The following is a 23,229-nucleotide window of genomic DNA, read 5'->3' on the forward strand; positions in this document are numbered from 1 at the left end:
CCTCTCATACCTACTTTTACACCTCTTGCATTTGATGTATATGTGACAGAAATCCACCTTTGTTTTTAGAGAAATAGGGCTCCCTCCTCCATGACTTTATATTTTTCTTCTCCTTCTCTTCAATTATCTCAGCCCTTCACACTAATTTCTACATTAGTTTATTCTTTTTGCCCTCTCTTCTACTTCACCTGTTCAAATCCCAAGAAGAAATCCACAGAATCTGTTTCTTACATAACACCTTCAATGTCTTTTGAAGACATTCAGGTTCTGAAGTGAAATTTATTTCTTCTTACTCCTTATAATGTCAGCACTGCATTAAAATAGAGGCCCTTTCAATTGCTTAAATAAATTTCCTTTTCTAGATTTTTCTGGATTTTTATTTTTGTATTTCAAAGTTCCTATTCATCTATGGTCTTTTCATCAGAGATAATTGAAAGTCTTATATTCCTTTAAAGATCTATTCCCCTTCTTTCCCCCATCCCCAACCTGGGAGGATTAAACTAAACTTTTCGGGGTAAGTTATTCTTGATTATAAGTCTGTTTCTTCTGCCTTTTGGAACATTATATTCCAAGATTTTCTCTCACTAATTATAGAAGCTGTCAGATCTTGTGTGGTCCTGAATGTAGTTCTTAGACACTTGAACTGCTTCTTTCCAGATGCCAGCAGGATTTTTTTCTTTGACACTGAAGGTTTAGATTTTGGCCATAATATTTCAGGAGATGATTAATGGGTTCTTTCTATCTTCACAATGCTCTCTATAAATCTGAGTAGCTTTCATTTATGATCTCTTGAAATGTAGTTTCTAGAGAGAATTTAGTGATTTGTAAATTATTTCCTTCAATTATTTTCAAAATAATTTATTTTTACTATCCACTTTCATTTCCTTCTATTTCTTTAACATTTTAACATCATTAGAAATTATTGATTTCTATTTGATCTGTTCTAGTTTTCAGTCAATTATTTGGGTAAAGCTTTGCCACTTTCTCTTTTAAGGCATTTATTCTCCTTCCAATTCTTTCCTTTTAAGTTTTATTTCCTTTTTAAAAAAATCTCTTGCTATATTTCTTTTAGCTACTCATATAGTCTTGTAGAAAGTCTGTTTTTCTATTTGAGTATCTATTTTTAGTTGTTGCAGAGTTACTCCCTCAAACTTTGGGGGAATCTATAAGTCTACACCAATTTTTAATCCTGGCTACTGATTTTTTTTTTTAATTTGCTTATCTCTGTGTCCATATTCCTGAATAGGGCTTTATTCCTCTGTTGCATTTTTTGGCTTTTGGATGGGGTGATCAGTTTTGCTTGGTCTTTTCTTGCATTCTGGGTACCTGTACTAACCTCTACTTCACAGGGTTATATCCCCATGGATTTTTTGAGGAACAGTATAATGGACCTTCAGGGTTCTTTCTGGCATCTCAGAACAGAATGTTAATGACCTTAAAATTTCTGGACGTGTAGTGTGGGAGCAATTATAACTTTCTGCCACCACTTTGGAAGTTTTCAAGATCCTTAGCTGAGGGCTTATTGAACACTCTGAAATTTTCTTTGTGCATCCCTCTAATATAACTTTCTATAGATATGGAGCACCTGTACTTGGCCAGTCACTGGTATAGCTTTATGGCTTCTCTTCTCACTTTCTGACTTTGTTGGCAGCACTCTTTTCTGTTGTTCTTGAGCTTCTGAATGATCTTATATGAAATTCTGAGAGGAAAGTCACTTGCTATGGTTTTTCACATGATTTCTTGATCATTGTTTGGTCTGGTAAGAGTGTCAGGCCTTTGCTCAAGTAGAATGTAAGAGCTTGGCTCTCTGTTCCTTGTACAGACTGTTATCTTGACCAAAATGCTTCAGATTGATACTTCTCAAATGCAGCTCTTACCACATCACTCTCGTACTCAACAGCTTCCAATGGCTTCCTATTGACTCTGGGATTAAATGCTATTTCATTTTATAGTTTTCTTTTTTTACTTGTGTCTTATTATATATACAAATATTAGTATGATAATATGTATAAAATTCTTAAGTAAGAAAATATTAATATATTGAGAGTCCATGTTTAGTTGTTGTTTTTTTTTTTCTGATGTGACGCAATAAAAAAAGTATGGAGACTACTAATTTAGAATAGTGAGTCCTTTACATTTTTTTTAATGGAAGAATCAAGGATTAGGGAAACTTAAATTAAAGATAATTAAGAGATGTTTTGATTAATGTATAAGGCATTTACTCAGTAGGAATATGATTTTTCTAATTCTTTTTTTTTTAAATTTGATACCTTCTTCATTTTTTCCAAAGTTGTACAATGCTTGGGGGGAAAATATTTCAAATAAAATTATTTGTAGTTTGTAATTTGGTTTCTAAACAAATCACAAAGTTTTGCTATGTATAATGGAACAATAAATGGAAAATCAGGAGCAAATAGATTAAGAACTTGTGTTTCAATTATGTAAAAATTTTATTTAATTCCAGTTATTGAAAGAACTTTTGTTTTCTCCAGCTTTTCTTACTAAAAATTCTGTGGACCTATTACTATTTGTACATTTAATTTGATTTAGTAGGCTAGACATGGTCCTAATTTATAGTCTCTGTGGTATTACACTATTATTATTAAAATTAATTTATAATTTGTCATCTTGCAAATAATCATTTGCCTGGAACTGAGATAAATTCTTGGATTTTGTCTTTTATAGTGGACAGAATACTGAACTTTGGATCAAAAGCCCTGAGTTCTAGATATTGTCTCTCACTTATGAAGAACATGATCATGATACATAATTTATGTTTTAATTTGCTCAGTGATAGTAATATAATATTCTATAAGATAATAGCTTTGTACCTCTTAGGGTTCTTTGTGAAGAATTTTTTTTTAGAAACTTTAAAATGCAATGTGAAGGAGAATTATTTTTTTCCAGAAATTTTCCTGTCTACTGCAATGTGTATTTTAGTAATTCTCAGTAAATATTCCTATTTTCTCAAGGGATGAGAGGTTTAGATTGTCTACCATACTTTCAACTATATAACTCTCATTTCATATGAATCATATGGAAAGGACAGCTTTGTACTAGCCCACTGAGTGTGCAGGCCAGATTTCTCTACTGTCCATCTGCTCTACTCCTATTCACACTTAAGCGTTGCCTAAATCATATATACTTTCAATATTATTTATGGCACTAGGAAATATGCACTATATATAAAGTGCATTGGTAACTTCTTAGAGTTTGGGAGGACAAAGGAAGGAAGTCAGTGGGGAATGGAGAGAAATTTACCTGGGTAGCACAGAGCTATAATTTAGTTATGGAATCTAAGAGATGGGAGATCCATTACAAGTCACTGAGGTCAATTTGTATCTGACAGAATCCCCTACAATATCCACAATAAGTGGTATTGCAGCTTTCACTGGAATACTTTTAATGGGGGAAAACACACTACTTTTCCTGACACAGCCCATTCCAACTTGGGACTCGATAATTTGTTAAAGAGATTTTGCTTAAAACTAAACTTAATTTTGTTCCATACAACTCACCTCCATTAATATAGTTCTGCCCCCTGCGACCAAGCAGTAAGCATCTAATCTCTCTTCCATGTGACAACATTTTATTTGTTTTAAAGCAGCAATGATAAAAAATATTAATGTTTGGCTCACATCACATAATTTAGAATTAAAGGGATTATAGAGATATAGATGATCAAGGATAATTTTGACTAGCTTCCTAAATTATTCATTTTACAAATGAAAAAACTGAAGTCCACAAAGGTTAATGCCAATTCAGTTACTCTTTGTTGTTGTGGTTCAGTTATATCCAACTCTTTGTGACCCTATTTGGGGTTTTCTTGGCAAAGATACTGGAGTGGTTTGTCATTTCCTCCTCCAGTTCATTTTACAGAGGAGGAAACTGAGGTAAACAGGTTTAAGTGACTTGGCCAAGGTTACACAGCTAGTGAGTATCTGAGGCTGAATTTGAACTTAGGTCTTCCTGACTCCAGACACAGTACTCTATCCAGTGCAACAAACAATTATTTTTACTAGGAATATATTTCTACTTTAAAAAAAGAAAAAACAATTTAAGATGGAATAACATTAACTGAAAGAAATTTAACAAAAATATTAAAGAGACAATAAGACAAGACCCTATCCCATTCAACATTTGTAATGCTAATTATGAGAGTTAAAGATCTTCCCTACCCATTAATGGGCCTGCCTATTAAGGGAAGTTTGATTAGGAGAGATTTGTTTTGTAGGAGATCCCATACCTTTTGTGAATTTCTAATAAGGCACTGATTCTCAAGGGTTGTGATTCCCTCTGGCTCTGAAAAGTGTATAAATACTCTGAGATGAGGTTTTACTTTGGGGCTTACTCATGGGAAGTATTTGTTTGGCCAGATGAGACTCTGGGCAGTGGCTAAGGAGGCCCCTGGCTTTGAAAACCCACATGTTGGTGCTTCTCTCTCTGGTAACTATGTATATATGGTCAGACAGTTGTAGCTGTCTATTGATCTGTGATTTATTTATTGCTTAGGGTCAAACAGTTGGAAGCCCTGTCTGTTGATTTTTGTTTCTCTGTTTGTATTTTCTCTGAAGTTCAGGGTGCTGACATTTCCCCCTGAACTAAGTAAATGATATATGTGCTTGATTAAAGTGAGTGTTGACCCCTCAAAAGTTGCTTTGCTTTTAGAAAAGCATATCTAAGAACCTGTGTATGTCAGGGTCCTTGCTGATACAACATTTTAAAGTACTTAATGTGTGCAAAGCAGTGTGCCAGGCTTCGGGGAGATGTAAAATATATATGAAATATTAAATAAATAACGTAATATAAAATATCAATATAAAATATTAATTTATAATATATATTAATTAAAACACTATCCCTGCCCTCATGTGATTCTCTTGAAGTTAACTGCCTACAAAATGAAGCATGGACACCCATAGCTGAAAACCAGAATCACTCTAATCCAGCCCCATCTTTTCTCTCAAAACTTAATGGCTCTAGATTTCCCTGAAATATTAATGTCTTGCAACCACAATGTAACAGAATTGAAAGTCAGTGTTTTTGTGTGTGTGTGTTTCTACGTGACACTAAAAGTGAGTATGAATTTCTTATGTTTCTTTCTACTCTGAGTAACAATTACCTTCTATTATCATGGGTAATAGAGAACATGCTATGTTGTTTAATGTTTCCATCACATATGTTTAGCTATTTGTGTGTAAAAACTTGTATTGTGTAAAGAAGTTTGAGTTTAATTGGCTTCATTATACCACAGAACCAATTAAATGGCTGTGGTTTCTAAGTAAGCAATCAGTAAACACATCCTAATTTTTATACTTGGAAACTATAGTCCACAGGGTCAGAGTGAGTGAAGCCAAAACTAAAGAAGTTTTTTTTAAATTTTGTCTTAATATGTGTAATGTGTCCATTTTGTTGAAAGAATCTAGTTTGGAAATTCTCTACCATTGTTTAAGTTCTACTAACATTCTTCTTTGATGAGAAGTTTGGGATAGAATGCAAATTTAAACTTCAAAGACCAGTAATAAAGAGCTGCACATTTAGCAGCTAAGTGAAAAAATGAGCTGTGAAAAGGAGAAAGGAAAGAAAGGAAAGCCTTGAGGACAGATTATGCCTGAAGGAGCTATAAAGTTTCCTAATTAACTAGCTGCAAATTTGTGATTTTAAAATTTCGACCATGGCCCTTCTTCTCCCATGTCCCCTTGCCACTAGCTAAGCTATTAATTTGAAAGAAACAACTTCTGTTGGATCAATTAATATTATTTTCAAATATCAGTTAGGTAATGATCAGGTATTATTTATCCCTTATTATTTGGATTTAGAGATCTGACACATTTGGATTTATAATTCATAATTTGAAGCTAAGCTAATTTCAGTTAGTATGGATGCTATTTGCATTTTTTATTGATTTGAAGTTATTATTTTGAATCATTCATTCCATTTAAAATGTAAACTACAACTATGTCATAACAAAGCAGTGCTTTTTTATATGAACTTATTGATCACTATACTATAAATTACTGGAACTGTAGTTAAATTATTAGAGATTTTTATGTAATAACTTGCTTAAGCTTCAAGGAGTATAATACTTTACCATTTTGAATATAATCAAATATAATATTTATATAATATAAATTAAACAAGAAAAGCTATAGCAAAGTGGGTATTGAACCTTTGTGAGCTATTCACAAGCAATTAACTCTAGATATATAGATTTCCAAAAGTTTATCATTCAATCATTTTTAGATTTGAAAGTATTTAGATTTGAAAGTCAGATTTGAATTACCCAGCTCCATTAAGTTATAGATAATGGATTGTAATTGTCATTCACGTGATCTTCATTTGTACTTGAATCACACAAAAGAAAAATAATGCTTATTATTATTAGCTGGCATGTACTTAATGCTTTAAAACTTGAAATGTGCTTTACTAATATATCATTTTATCTTCACCACAACACTGGGAGGTAGAAGCTATTATTATACCCATTTTTACAAATAAGGAAACTGAGGCAGTGAGAGGTTAATTGTACTTGTGCAGTGTGGTTAACTAAAATTTTCATTATTGTCATTGTCAGACAAAATGTATGGGAGTGTGGCTATGTTAGTACTATACTGACTGTGTTGTAAATGACATTTAAAGTATCTGGTGTTTAGAATTTGTTTTAAATATTTGTGTTTAAAACACAAATTATATTTTCAGAATAAATTCTTTAGTTGGTAAAACATGTAGCTTGATTCCAGAAAACGAATAGGATTGAAATCTGCTAAATTATCTTTCTACAACAGTACAAATATGGACAGATGATACAGTGGATAGAGGGCAAGATCTGGAGTCAGGTCTCAATCACTGGGCAAGTCGTAATCTCTCACTGCCTCAGTTTCCTTATTTGTAAAAATGGATATAATAATAGCTTCTACCTCCCAGTGTTGTGGTGAAGATAAAATGATATATTAGTAAAACACATTTCAAATTTTAAAGCATTAAGTACATGCCAGCTAATAACAATAAGTATTATTTTTCTTTTTGTGTGATTCAAGAAATCCCTCAAGTAGAACTGCTTAGCCATTGTGAATCATTGTCTGAGCTGACAATTTGTAAACTATTTTGGCATCAACAGAAAAAGAAAAAGAAAACATATGCAATATCTTTCAGAGCAATGGATTAGATACCCCCTCCCAAATTTATGAATGATTTAATTCAAGCAATAGGCAATTATGAAGCCAGGTAACATACATGATGGAACAAAGTAGCTTAGGTATAAGCAAGACAAGAACCCTCCACCGTGCTGTTCCTCTTTTAGTGAGTTAGCATCTTCAAGTAGGCTTATGGTATAGAGGGTTGAGAGCTGAGTTTGCATTTTCTTAAAGAATCATTTGAATTCTCAAAAAACGCTTTAGGAAATATTCCTTGCAGAAGGCTTGGAAAGCTTTTTTCTTTAACTGAAGATTGCATTTCCCTCCCCCTTCTCTTTTTTTTAGCCTCTTTTCCCCAAGAAGAACTACGAATGCCTCACAAGCTGTGAGTTCCTCAAATACATCCTGTCAGTGAAGCAAGGTGATTGTCCAGCACCAGAGAAGGCTAGTGGTTTTGCAGCTGCCTGTGTGGAAAGTTGTGAAATTGACAACGAATGCTCCGGGGTGAAGAAATGTTGCTCGAATGGATGTGGACATACCTGCCAAGTCCCCAAAAATCTATACAAAGGTAGAGGTCATAATTGGGCACTTGAAGGGAACTTGACCTTTGATTCATGAACAAAGCTGCTTAGAAATTGCTGGTTTGTGGTAGTTTCTAAACACAGAGAGAACTGAAATCTTAGAGGAAGAGATTATGTTTGGTGGGAACAGGGGTGGGGAGTTAAGCTACTACATGTTTCTTTTGTGTCTTGTACAAACCATCTTTCTTGAAATGTCAGTGTCCATAGACATTGGACGCATGGATTGAAGAACAAATTGGGCCATCCGTAGAAAGCCTTGTTTACTTTAACTCTAATGAGAAGTGTAGAACCATTTTAACAGCTTAATGCTAAGTGGGCATATTTAAATAAAACCACTTGTCACTGCAGTGAGACTTTTCAAGAATGTAACTATGTAAGTACCATAACATACCAAGTATTTATTAAGCCAGTAGGAGACTAAACAAGCTATGAAGCTTATTTGTTCAAGAAATGTGAAACAGAAGTCTTTAAAAAAAAAAACAAACCAAACAACCATATACCCCAATTGTGTATTACAACTGTTGGTATCAAAGAAAGAATCTTATTGATAAATTTGAAATACTTTAACTTGGTACTCTAAAACATTAATGAGCTTTTTTCTTTACAAAATAAGATTTTTTAATGAAATTAAGTTTTAAATCAACTTTAACTTGCACTCTTCCAAAATGTTTGTTTTAAAAAAATGTACACAATCATGTTCGTCTTAAGATTTATTATTAACTTTTGAGTCACAAGTGATCCTTTAGTAGTTATTCTCAAAGAATTGGAATTCATTTGATTTGATGTTAGCAATCACTGTTATAAAATGGCCAAACTCATTCTTTGCAGTCTGCTTTACAAGTCAAACAGCATTGCTTTATCCTTCTTGGTTGTGATGGATTAGAGGAAATATTAGATTTCATGGTCATATTGAAATTTCAGTATGGGTTAAATCATATTGGCTTAAGGATCATTTGACACTAACTGTTGCTATTCTATTTTTATAAAGCTTACTAAGGTCTCCTGAGTCGCATCTATAATCATTCAAGTCCTTGAATACTAATACTATGACAGATGCCATTTGATCTGCCTTTTGGATAATATGGAGACTGAAAAAGAGTGGGGACATACATCACTTAGGTGCTTGCTGGTCATGACTGGTTAAAAAGAAGTGTACTGTATTTATTACTTTATGTTGAACTGTTACACATGCATATTCTGTAGGTCTTATTTTAACCCATGAATATGTCAAAAGCTATCCTTGTAATTATAAGTCAGCAAGGAGTAGGATAGGTAAAGAACACTGGAACAGTCAGAAAATCTGGTTCTGCCCCTTGTTCTTTTGGGTTACTACCTGTTTGATCCTGGATCCATTACTTAACTTATCTGGGCCTCAGTTATCTGTGAGTGTGTGTATGTGTGTGTGACACACACACACATACACACACACTGACACACACACATTATCTATCTATCTATCTATCTATCTATCTATCTATCTATCTATCTATCTATCTATCTATCTATATGTTACACAAGTTGATTTCTAGGGTTCCTTCCAGTGCTAGGTCCTTTATCTTAGGTTGACTAATCTATAGTGATAGAATTTCCTTTACAGACAAATATACTCCAATCTGCCCTCCATACAGATGCCCAAATGATCTTCCTCAAGAACATATCTGACCACATCACTTTCCTTCCTCCCTACCCCACTCCCACTGATTCAATAAATTCCAGCGGTTCCTTTTTGTATTAGGATCAAATATAACCTCCTTTGTTTTGTATATGAAGCTTTTCCCAACCTGACCCTTTTCTACCTTGTCTGTATTCTTACATGGCACTCCCCTGTACCTGCTCTCTGGCCCAATCACACTGGTTTGAATGGTGTTCTACTCACTCAACACTCCATCTCTCATCTCCAAGACTTTTCTAAATTACTACCTCCTGATGCAGAAAACTCAAGAAAAAGAAACACTCAAGGCCTTTGAGCATTCTATCTATGCCTGCAGTACATTCCCTACCCATCTCTGCCCTAATTTCATTTAAGACTCAGCTCAAGTATCACCTTCTATAGGAAGCCTCTTTGATCCCCTCAGTCCCAAGTGCTCTCCCTTCTCAAATTCCCTTCGTATTTGTTGTTTGGTTGTTTCAATCATGTTGGACATTTTGTGACCCCATTTGGAATTTTCTTGGCAAGGATATTGGAATAGTTTTCCATTTCCATCCTCTGGCTCACTTTATAGATGAGGAAACTTAGGCAAACAAGGTTAAATGACAGGGTAATATAGCTAGGAGGTGTCTGAATTTGGATTTGAACCCAGGTTCTCCAGATTCCAGGGCAGATTCCAACCACCTGGTTGCCTCATTCCTTTTGTATATATTCTGTATGTATGGTCATACATGTTAGAATGTAAACTCCTCAAAAGAAGGGACTGTTGCACTCTAGTCTCTGTGTCATTATCAGTTCTTAGCAGAGTGCCTGGTACATAGTAGGCTCTGAATACATATTGTTGATTGATGAAGGATACTAAAATTAATTTGACTTAATGTAAATTCAATAAAACAGTTCTAATTTGTCATAGTTAAAGACATGCTTGAGAAACATGTTTTCCTTTTATGCTTTCTGTAGCGAAGAAATTAAAAATTGATTCTTTAAGTATCAAGATATGTTATATGCTGATGGAGGTCTTGCCTGGGAGACAGCAGATCTAGGTTCTAAAGATATTTCTTTTAATGTACTATGTGACCTTGGGAAAGTGATTTTACTTTGCTGGATCTTGGGTCCTTCATCTACAGAATAAGGGAGTTGAACAAAATGGTCTCTTAAGATTCCTTCTGGCTCTAAAATTTACATGTCAAAATGTTATATTTGGTATTATATAATTAGTAAATTATATGCATTAAATACATATAAATTAAATGCATTTCACCACTATGAGACAAAGGAAATGATTCTAGAATGCATTAAATATGGAAAGGAAATTCTGATTTAATCCTATACCTAAGTAATCTGTTCTTTTGGAATAAAGTAGATGTGATATTACACATTGCCTAGCGTATAATTTTGGACACAAATCCTGGAAAGAATAACATCCTTCTATTGAACTGCCCATATTTATTTTGACAATGATATTTGGATATAAGCCATGAAATATTTTATGAAATGGGGAAAAAATTCCATCCATATTTTCTCCAATATTGTTCATCGATGGAGTCATACCCCTGAAATCTTATTAGTAATAGTAATTTACTTGTTATAGATGTAAAGACCTAGAGTGGGCTTCCAGTTACTTAGTAATCGTAGGAACTTAGTGAATGCTGGTATTCAAAATTATTATTCTGGAGATTCTAAGAAGTGAGTGCACCTACTTATTTGTAATTGACCAAAAAATAGTAGTCTTCTAGGGAACATTGTTTTCTTAAATCAAGTGTTGAGCTTCAGACAGAGAATGCTAAGCAAGGAGATGGTGCCAGAAAGGATAAGGAAGGCCTCCACAAAACAAGTTAATTAGCCAAATTAATGCTGAGGATCGATGGAATAACACAGCAACATCCAAGTGGTAATTCTTCCATCACCAGTGCCTGTAACATCATCTGTTACTTAATGGATACTTAATATTCATATGTTAAATTGAAATGCTCATTTCACAACATTGCACATTAATGATTAATTTAATTTTAATTTTTTTCAAGAGCAAATGTCATCGCTGTCATAAGGGAATAAGAGATTGTATAGCATAACAAACATAAGATCGTCAAGATGAAAAGATCATTCAATCTGTTGGTTCCCAAATACCAGTTTTCATACCATTGATGATTCTTAGTGCATTTTATTATGAAAAAATATCACTGTCCAAGGCCTGAATTCCTAAAACCTATATACTTAAAAATTGTTACTTTTCTTCCTTCTCCCTAAATCTTACATTTTGTGTCACTAAAAATTTCAAAATTGATAGTGTAGAAGACAGAGTAGTCCAGATTAGAGAACTGAGATATATTATCAGTATTCAGTACAGTGGATAATAATAGTGATTATTACTAATAATAACAAACAACTGACCTGCATGCAAATGTATATCAATTTAAAGTTTATAAAGAATCTTTGTGCATTATTTAATTTTCACCTTACCACAACTCTGTGATGTAATTACTGTCCTCACCTTAGAGATGGCAAAAATTGAGACTCAAAGAGTTTTAGTTATTTCTGTCTGGTCAAAAAGCTGATGTCAGAGGTGGGATTTGTACCCAGGTTTTCCTAATTCTAAAGTCAACAACTCCATTCCCTGTGTCATGCAATCTACTCATTTTATAAGATAAGGAAATTGAGGACCAGACAAGTTAAGGGACTGATTAGTTGCAGATATGGAGTTAGAATTCAGGTCTACTAAGCCCATAATATGATATTGCCATCATACCATGTACTTAATAACTCTACTTGATCACATTGATAGTATTCACTACAAGAGGACCATAAACTTGAAACCACATTAAAAAAAATATATAGCTATGACATTATAGACATAGGGCACTCAAAATGAGGGAACTCCCTCCGTCAGGGCAGATTAATCACTTTTCTTCAATTTGTCATCTTAGAGAGTTGATTGGGTATTTAATCATTAATTATTTCACTTAGGGTCACTAAGTAGAGATAAAACTATAACTCAGGTCTACCTGACTCAAAGCCATCGTCTCCATCTGTCACACTAAATGCAAGTAATTATAGGTCTAGTACTAATGAATTTTGATGTAGCAATACTAAAGGGTAGAAAATTTCATTCACAAATCATACATTTATTTTTATTTTACACACACATATATTGAGTCAATATATGTACACACACATATAAATATATGTGTGTGTGTGTGTGTGTGTGTGTGTGTGTGTAAAACAAAGGAGAGAGAGAGGGAGGGGGTGGGGAGAGGGAGAGAGAGTGTAACAGTCTACTAAAATGTCTTTTAAAATAATGATAGGATTTTTTAATATTTTTATTTGAATAGTGATTTATGATTTGTATGACTCATTTACAAGTACATTATTTTTGACCTCACAACAGTCATGTGACATCTTTAGAAAAAAATAATTGTTTTTTTCCATTTTAAAGTTGAGGAAATTGCAGAGATCAAACTTTGTCAGAACCTACCTACCTATCTATCTACCTACCTACATACCTGCCTACCAGGGCAGGAAAGCTTCAAATGCAAGTCAAGTGATAGATTATGTATTTCTGTTACTGAAGAGCTAGCCTTGCTTAGTTTGCAGAGGCTAAATACTAGAGAGTTGGCCATCAGGTGATGATTTTTAAAAATATTTTTGTTTTTGCCACAACAACTCATGATGACCATCTACTAAGACATTGAAGATCTGTAATTGATGTAATTCACATCAATGATGGGATCAGCCCCATCACTTATATCACGGAGATTTGAAATATTACAATATAATGCCAAAGACTCATATATGTTCCATTGCATGTATACCTTAGGACAAATGTCCCAGAGATTTAAATGTTAATCAGTTACAATTTTGGGGAAATATTTGTTGTATTTATGAACTAGCATAAAGAAATGATATTGTATCTTGGGGGAAGAGAAAAACCTCCACTTGATTTGAAGTCAGAAGACTTGGGTACCAATCATAACTGCTGTTTTACTGCACAGAGAGGTAGTGTAGCAGAAATAGGACAGAGTTTGGAGTTAGGAAGACCTGAATTCAAATTCAGCCTCACACATTAATTTTGTGACTTTGGGCAAGTCACTCTGACTGCCTTAATTTCCTTAAATGTAAAATGGGGATAGAATTAGCACCTAGGGATGTTTTGAAAATGAGATTATACACACATATGTATTTATTTCTGTACATATCTTACTTACTAAATATATCTTACTTAAATCTATCCATCTGTCCATCCATCTATCCTTCCATCCATCCATCCATCCATCCATCCATCCATCCATCCATCCATCCATCCATCCACCTACCTACCTACCTATCTATCTATCTATCTATCTATCTATCTATCTATCTATCTATCTATCTATCTATCTATCTATCTATCTCATCATCTTACTAAAGTACCTGACACATAATAGTAGGTCCTTAATGTTTGTTTTCTCTATTCATCCCTATTTGACTTTGGGACATCAACTAATTAATTAAAGAACATTTATTTATATATTGATCCTTATATATGCTATATGCCAGACATCATGCTATGTTCTGGGGATACAAAGACAAAAATGAGATAATTTCTACTCTCAGATTATATTTTACCAAAGGAAAAGTATTGAACTCCTTTGTACCTCAGTTTCCTCATTTCTAAACTTTAATAATTGTACTAAATAATCTCTAAAGCCTGAGATTTAAGTGGTAGTTAATCACTGAATTAATAAAATATACTTTAATATTACTAAATAGTACTTTTCAGTTTTGCAAATAAAATAAAATACTTGGGTAATCAAATCATATCCATATCTGGTTTGTACTCATTATTCCATTGCTCTATAGATACAGACTATGTTTAGCATTAAAAACCAGCAGGTTACTGCTCCCTTCGATTATGCTAGACTTCTTGGCTCTCACTTGTGATTTAAAAAAAATTATTTTAGCACATTTTTGATATCATGTTGTTATAGCTAGACTTTAAAAATTCTTCAGCAGAAGAGGATAGATTTCAGAAAACTAATTTGTCCAAGAATAATGAAAAAGCCTCATAATTTATGTAATGAAAAGCACATCAAGTAGTGATTGGATGTACACATCTGGTTATGAAATTGATGATACTCATTCTACAAAAGTAGACTCTAATGCACTTGTACAGGCTTCAGTTGTTTGTGCTGCTGGGATCCATCTGCACACAATTACATACACCAGAGAGGTTGAGTTACTTCCAATCAAGTGAATCCAACTAACCCTAATGCAAAGCAGATGGAAGCTTTCTTAACATGCAAATTGCAGGATTATTGTACATCATAATTAAAGAGAGATTTTTAAATGAAGAAATTTGAACTGACATAGCCCATGAAGCTCATTACATTAGATTAAGACTGTTGTTTGCTGAATGATATCCAAGATTAAAACCTTTTAGAGGGGGATTTGGGTGCTGGGATTTACTGCTGATGAGTTCAGATTTCTTCAGCAGCTACAGTATTTGCTATAGTTTTATTTACTGTAAAGGATTACTGCATTGGAGTGCCACAGGGAATGGTCTATTTCTAGAACCCAGAGAGAGTGCTTTGTGAGTTTAAGAAAGTGAACAGTCTTCTTACTTTTTTCCAGTTAAAATTTTTTAGACATAAAGCAGATTAAAAATATAAATTACTCACTATCCCTATCCCTTAATTTGTACTATCCATTTGTTTACATGATAAAGTTCTATCCTCCCCCCACCCCTCCCCATACCATACTGTCAAGATAGAGGAAGTGATTTAAACATGGAAAAGAGAAGAATTGGGGATCAGGGGAAAAGGGGAAGAGGGTGAAAGAAGGCGTTATAGCTTTCTTCCAGTATTTGAAGGACTGTCATATGGAAGAGGGATCAGGTTTGTCAGGGTTGGCCCTAGACAGGAGAATCAAGGGTCAATGGGTTGAAGATGCAAAGAGATACATTTATGCTTCATGTCAGGAAAACCTTTCCCAAAGTGGATTGGACTGCTTCAACACATAGTGTAGCTTCCCCCTCATTAGACATCTTTAAACAGAGGTTTGTTGGGAATGTTGTAATGTATTCTTATTTAGGTATAGGTAGGAGTGTGCTTGGAACCAAGTCATATTGTGAAAATCAGCTTATGATCTGATTGTTTCATTTTTGGTGTGAGTATTTATACTTTAGAATTTAGCAAACACTAAATTAAGCAGGACTTAATTTATTATTTTGCTGATTGTCCAGACTTAAGTAGTTAACCAATTAAAATTAAATTAATGTTCTACAATCTCCTTATTTACTGCTTCATTTTATTAGAATCTTTTACATATATATATGTTTTGTTTTTTAGAATAGTAATTCATGCGCATTTTTATCCCATAGGTATTACAATGAAATTGAACCTAACCTGAGAATTATGTCTTATATTACCATCATTTTTAGTTTATCAGTAGAACCTTAAGTAGTAGAAAGAGAAAAAATGACAGTACAATCCATTCCTTAACATTATGTGAACTGATTACTAATCTTTACCAAGACAAAAGCAATCCTGTTCTAAAGACTGACCTCTAGGAAAGGATGACTCTGAAGATACTATTTCAGATTCATGAATCAGTCTAAACATTTTTAAAACAAGGAAAGCAAAGGGTTTACCATGACATAGACTTATCTTTGTATCAGATACTTTAAGTAATAAAACATTGATATTTAGGAGCCACTTTTATTAGGGGAACTGAGTACCAATTGATTTAAGATTAGCTCTTCCCTTTGATGTGTTTTCCTTCTTAAATGCTCACCTCAGCTGAAGTCACATACAGACTGTTTTAATTGACGTACTTTTCTATGTTGTCATGTTTCAGGTGTTCCTCTGAAGCCCAGGAAAGAGTTACGATTTATAGAGCTTCAGTCTGGACAGCTGGAGATTAAGTGGTCCTCGAAATTTAATATTTCAATCGAGCCTGTAATTTATGTGGTACAGAGGAGATGGAATTATGGAATCCATCCTAGTGAGGATGATGCTACCAATTGGCAGACTGTGGCACAGGTCAGTCCATTATGGCAGATTTGTTTTGGAGGGGGCACTTCTACTCCTCACATAAAAGTTTACCTTGCTGTACTTCATTCAAGGTACTTCTTACTACTGATATAAGGAAGAGTAACACATGGAATCAGAGGAAGAGACAATACAGAAGAATGGAAAATAAAAACAAAAAACTAAATGTTGACTTAGTTCTTTATGGTGTGGTAGATGAAACAGTAGACATAGAGCTGGGAGACTTGGATTTGAGTCTTGAATCACAGGATCTCAGAAAGGGCTGAAAGAGAACTTGAAGGCTCTGTCCTTCATCATGTGAGTGAACTGAGGTCCAAGAAAATTTGGGTGACTTGCCCAGTGTCATACAGATAAGAATCGTCAGAGGCAGGATTTGAATCTATAAAGCCAGTCCTAGCTCTGTGACCATAGGACCACTTCCCTCTCTTCTGTAGACCTCTTGACTAGATAGTCTTTAAGGTCTCTTTCTGATCTGTCAAACTATGTTTCTATGAAGAAATAGAAAAATACACAATCTGAATAATAGAAATTCATTTCTTCTAAGAGCTATGTTTCCTTAAAAGTCAAATCGAAACCTATTGTAAATAAGCAATACAATACAGGTTGAACTGGTAAATTTAAATTTGGGAATTTGTCTCATGACTCTCCCATTTCTGTTTAACTTACACTTTTCTCACTCCAGAGGATTTGAGATGAATGAGTGTGAGATGCATATCCCCAAACTACTTAATGGGAAGCAGCCAACAGATCATAAATCTTGACTAAGTGCTTTCCTTGTTTCAGTGTGTTTCTTAAAGTATCGATGGCCCACCTGGATGGCAGTGCTCCAGACGTTTATCTTAACATTGCTTCCTCCTTCTCTCCCTTGTTGATGAGGAAAGCAAAATATTTTTTTTTCCCTTAAAGAGTTGTTAAATGGGCTACCAGCTGCAGGAAAATAAATGGAGGGGAAGAAAAATATATTTTGAATGTGGAGCTGATTCATGATTTTTTTTTACCAGCTAGAGTGAATTCTCTGCGCTTATGTCTATAGATATGTCTCTCTCTCTCTCTCTCTCTCTCTCTCTCTCTCTGCCCCTTGCCTTTCTGTCTATTCTCTGTCTCTTTGTTTCTCTCTCCCTCTCCTGCCCTCTCCTTTTCTCCCTCTCCCTCTCTCTTTTTAGTTACTATAGAAATTTCTTTGATATGAGGTATTTTTTTTAATGAGCTAGTTTCTTTTCTGAAAAACATTATCTTTGAAGAATAAGGGATCAACACAGGAAGAATTTAAGGATTTCAATATGGACAAAAGAGGGAACCTGGCTCAGTGGATACAGAGTTTGCCTCAGAGTTAGACCTATAGTCAAGCCCTGCCTCTAACCCATACTGACTGTGTAACCCTGAGCAAGTCACTGAACCTCTCAGTGCTCCCAGGCAACTCTCTAGCAGAGTATTTGCACTGGTTGGTAAGGGGAGTTTCCTCACCCGATACCAGTAATGCCAAACTTGAGTAGGAAAGGGAGAATCACTAAACTAAACTGAAGCATCCTTGGGAACTGCATATTCACTTAGAAAACCACGTATTAACATTATCCATGTTCTACTGTAACTTTGATAAATAAAAAATTCCAATTACATTTTAATCTGGTTGGGGGCATACTTGGAAGTGTTGTGGGCCATAATGAAGCAGTTGTTTATATGTATGGTTGATATCTCTGCCCTACACCAAGGAAATTACAGATCTGGATAAAAACAAAATGGAGAAGTGTGATGTTTCTCCAAAACTAATTTAACATAAATGACAGAATATTCATTTTATTCACAAAATTCCCAACCCAACTCTCTTCTCTCTCTAGTTCATAGCAAATAAAATTTCTTAGGAAGGTTTTGTTGGTGGATATTACATGTGCCCTGGAACAATTACGTGCCTTTTTTTTCTCAATCATCAAAGTCTGAAGGGCTAATCTTTGTAACTGGGTGAATGGTAATTTATTTAGTCTCTTTACAGAATTCTTTTTTCCTCCTAGTGAAGGCCAGAACTAATGTTTCCTTGGCATCCATCTGATGCTGTGAACATAATTCCATGCTTTATGAAATGCAACTATGTATATGTCTCTGTATGTGGGCATGTCCATGTTGCATGAGAAGATATTTATATCAGTCTGCCAGATTTTTTTTTTTTGGTTATTTCTCTGTGATTTCAAGAAGATTTATCATAGAAAGGATTTCAGAATTGGAGGGAACCTTAAAGCCAAATTCCAATTCATCTGACGAAAAGAATACCCACTAGAAATACTTTACAAATGGTCTTTTAAGCTTAAAGGCTTTCCATGAATGGAAACCAACTACTTGCCCAAGCCAGCCTATTAGAGTTTTGGAAAGATCTGTTTATTAGGAAGTTTTTTTACTTTTTTTTAAATCTAGACTAAATTTGCCTTTGTGCGACTTCTACTTACAGATCCTAGTTTTGCCCTCTGGGTTCAAATAAGTCTCCTCCCTCTTCCGTGGATACATCTCTCTTAAATTTGTATAATACATATTTTAGTTGCCTCAGTGGATCCTTATATGGCATGGATTCAAGGCCTTTCACCATTTTGATTGCCCTCTTCTGGACATCCTCCAACTCATTAATATCCTTTCTAAACTCTGCTATGCAGAGCTGTCTAGAATACTCCAATTGTGTTCTCACAAAGGCATGGTACTGTGGGACTCGAACTCCATTATCCCTGGACTCTGTCTATATAGCGCTTGATTGTATTAGCTTATTTGGCTGCTCTATTTCACTGCTGATTTATTGATCATTCAATCCACTAAAAAAAATTTTGTTTCAGACAAAATCTTCTCCTACCTTGCTTTTGCATCTTGTACTTGTTTATGTGTGTGTATGCATATAGAAAGCTCTGGCTATAGATAGTGTATATGCATGTATCTATTTATCATACTTCTCAAGCTTCAGGTTGTTTTCAGGAAAGATTAAATCTCCAATTCTTCCAAAACACATTCTGAAATCAAATAGGAATGGTTATGTGCCTTCTTTTATCTGTGACTTCCATGGGTAATTGGAATGCTTGACAAGTAATTTAATAAGATTTTTTTTTAAAGACTTTTTGTGTTTCAAAGAAATGTATCCATCGTTTGGGATCAGTTATAATTAAGCAAGTACATACCTATAAATCAGGGGTTTAACATCATGGATTTATTTGACAATTTGATAAAGACTACAGATTCCTTAGACTGTTTTTTAAATGCCTAAAATAAAATGAATAGGATTACAAAGCAAATCAATTGCTTAAATATAATTTTAAAATATTTTTTAAAAGGTTACAGATTTCAGATTAAGAATCCCTGCTACCAGTGTTTGCACTGAGGCACCAGGTGTAGATGAAAACCAGTGCCAACTATACTGATTTCTTGAAATTCAAATGGATGGCTACTCATTCCTAGAACTGTAGGCATAAAGTTACAATTAGAAGTAGAAATTAAATGCTTTGAAGTATTTTTCTCATGTTCAACAAAGGGTATTTTGTGGAGGAAAGGCACATTTATTATCATCTTTGAGTGTTAAATGTTAAATGTGAATGTTAAAGAGTAGACATCATGTTGAGTTATCTTAGTATTTCTTCTTGAGCTCTGTCCAGGGTAGGCTGTACATCATATTTCCTGTGTGCTACAACCATGATTAAATAAAGCAAATTACTAATTTATTAGTTGCCCTCTAGAAAAGATAATTATGCATGTAGGAAAATCCAAAGTTTTAAAGTCTCCAGTTTCATTTTTAATTGGTAAACTCTATCTTCCAGTTCATGAATGTGCTCTTATTCTGGCCTCTAATATAATAATGAATACTTTATAGATGTATCTTATGAACATTCTTATTCAAATAAATAAAACAGCACCCAAATATTATAAACTTACTTTCAGCGATCTCATTATGAAGCATCAATACTTAAGACTTTTTTTTTAAACAAGTCCTTGATATGTAGTATCAATAGCATGAGTTCAGCTTACTCGGTTTTCCCCCTGGAAGTTCTGCAGTCCTAAGACTTCCTTTGATCTCTGACCCCAGTTTCTATAATTGAACATGATTAGAAGTATTTACTTAGAAGGTCAAAGGTTTCACAGGTCAAGACTGAGGTGCATTGGCCAACTGGTTGGTGGATATCTGAATAAACCCAATTGACATGGCAGAATAAAAAGAACCTGTGTGTGATATGACATTTTCCCCTTCAGACTACTGATGAGAGAGTTCAACTGTCTGACATAAGACCTAGCAGGTGGTACCAGTTCCGAGTGGCTGCTGTTAATGTGCATGGAACAAGAGGCTTCACAGCACCCAGTAAACACTTCCGCTCCTCTAAAGGTTAGTGTTGGTTTCCTGCCTCTTGACACTCACCTTCGACTTGGTCACATATGGAATGCAACTTTGCCCTCTTTATGTTTCATATTTATAGTTTCCAACAGGTGGACATTCTGTATTTAGCCATTCATTTTTTGCATTGGGTCCAAATCTGTTTGAAGTTGCCATGCAAATTTATGACTGAGAATGTGTTCTTTTATCCATAGAGAGACTTGACAGAAATTGAAATGAGGGTTAAATACCCAGATCTTCTTTGAACAAAACTAAATCTTAGAATCAATTTCAATGAGTCAATAGATTAAAGTATGAAAGTTTCTGTTCCTTTGATTTGGGAAGGATAAATTTTAGGTTTGGTCACATAGACATCCATCACTGGTTTCGTAAATATCTATCATTTTAATTAATATAGAATCAATAATTCCACAGAATTTCTTGATTCTGCTTAATAATAGTATTCAGTATATAAATTTTAAAAGATTCTATATCCCCTCTATTACATCAATAATTTTACTTAATTCCTTATCTATAATAGTTATCTCACAAACTAGTAGACAAATTATGATTTTTTTAAAGAACATTTAAGAATTGGCTGAAGGAAGGTGGATTCATTTAGTCTGTGACCCTATAGCAAGCAAAACAGAACATCAGGCCCCTTCACATAAACTCCCTGCTGCTCAATCCACACTACCCTGAATTGATTATGCAGCCATCTGGATAGGTCATCAAGATACAGCTGTTAGGCCATACATAGCTATAGGCTCAGCTGTATCATTTGTGTACTGCTCAAGACTTATCTATCTAAATTGTTCAGATTTTAATTTCTTTTCAGTGCATGGTAATCTCAACAAATAGTGAAAAGTCTAATTTTAATTTACATTATTGCAAATAATGCTATGTCTTAGGTTATGAAAGCATTTTGGCTGCCTATTTTAAAATACATTGGAGAAGATCATTTGATGGCAAAAAACTTTTTCCTTAGGCCAAATGTTAGCATTCAGAAAGCTTAATTATGTTTTTCTTATGTGCACAATTTCTGTCAGTTGCTCTGTGAGCTTCATGTATGCGACATATGTATTGTACTTGCATTTAATGCAGTTTAAAACTGGAGATTTAATATAGCATGAGAGATGGACCTTTATCTGTTTTTTAAAAAGCAACAATAGAAGAATTGGTATACTTTTATTCAGAAAATATAGGAAAAGAATAGAAATGGGGGTGATATAATTTTTAAAGTAGGAAAAATAATTTTAGATAGCTGACTCCCCTTAACATCAAGCAGACTTGAATGTTAGTCACCTTTTAAGAAGGATGTGTGTATGCAAAGCAGGTACTTTGCATAATTTATGGAAAGGTAAAATAACTGTTTGAGATATGAGATGGCAATAGATAAAGGTTATAGAATGCTTTATCTCTATATTGCTAGATTCAAATGTAATTTTGGCCTTTTATCAGTAAAGGTTGTAATCATCTAGTTAGCTATATGAATTGATCCTCATAGGACAACTCTTTAGCCCTATATATCAGAAAAGAAGCAGCTAGTCGTCCTTATTTATAATGGTTATAATTGTGGACTAATGCACAGAGAGCCACATCAGCCATAAATGTTTTGGTGACCTGGTGATATAATGAAGGCTGGCATTATATTTTGTGTTCAACAAATTTGGCAAAATGTTACTTAACTCAATTTGGTCCTTAGGACTCCTCTTCAAATTTTCAAGGGTAGTTTTATGAGTAAGCTATTGTCAGGTGCTATAATTTCCAGGAAGCATTTACTGTTCTAAGAATTCTTCATCAGTTTTCTATTCCTCATCACACCAAGATTAGAATTATATTCTTTTTGCTTAAAATCCAACCTTTGTTACCTGTTAAAGTGTAAAAACTCTTTAAGAATTAATTTCTTCATTACATGATTTTATGCCATACAAAATAGTTTATTGTGAAAATAGTTATTCATGAAAGTATGCTTGGATAGAAAATAGGATGGAAGGGAGAATGAAGATATTAAAATAGTTTTACCTACTTTGTAATTTTGCTTATCATAAAGAAAAGGAGAGCTAATGTGCAGGATGACAAAAATGGGATCTGAAATGGATATGAACTATCTACAATAATGGAAGGAAAAAACTAGATTTATCTTTAAGAAATGTTAATTCTCAATAAAAGTTAAAAAATAAACAATCCTACTACAGAGTGTAGGATTGGGATAATATTGTTATACAGCAGTTACTTTAAAAAAAAGAAGGGAGTAGTTTAGTGGACCTCAAGTCCAGTATGATCCAATAGTTGATGTGGCTGCCAATCAAAATAAGTGTATCATTAGTTTTCATAGTATCCAGAAAGAAGGAGGTGATATCTCCTAATTCACTTTGATGGTAATTCCAAATCAGGTATATTGCATTTAATATTCAATCCTATATATGATGATGACTATGATGAGTAAATTCTGGAATATGTCAGAGAAGAGTTCTAAGAAGGTCAAGGAGATTCAACCCATGATATATGATCC

At 34.0% G+C, this 23,229-nt stretch overlaps 1 protein-coding gene across 1 annotated transcript in view; it reads left to right on the forward strand.

Moving 5' to 3' along the window:
- Nucleotides 1-23,229, forward strand: part of ANOS1 (anosmin 1) — a 253,812-nt gene that overhangs the window by 165,370 nt on the left and 65,213 nt on the right. Inside the window, exons 4-6 of the mRNA XM_072614427.1 lie at nucleotides 7,479-7,701; nucleotides 16,194-16,378; nucleotides 20,597-20,726. Coding sequence (XP_072470528.1) covers nucleotides 7,479-7,701; nucleotides 16,194-16,378; nucleotides 20,597-20,726 — 538 coding nt within the window. The remainder of the gene's footprint in view (nucleotides 1-7,478; nucleotides 7,702-16,193; nucleotides 16,379-20,596; nucleotides 20,727-23,229) is intronic.

Source organism: Notamacropus eugenii, chromosome 5, assembly GCF_028372415.1.
Source record: "Notamacropus eugenii isolate mMacEug1 chromosome 5, mMacEug1.pri_v2, whole genome shotgun sequence".
NCBI classification, from domain to species: Eukaryota; Metazoa; Chordata; class Mammalia; order Diprotodontia; family Macropodidae; genus Notamacropus; species Notamacropus eugenii.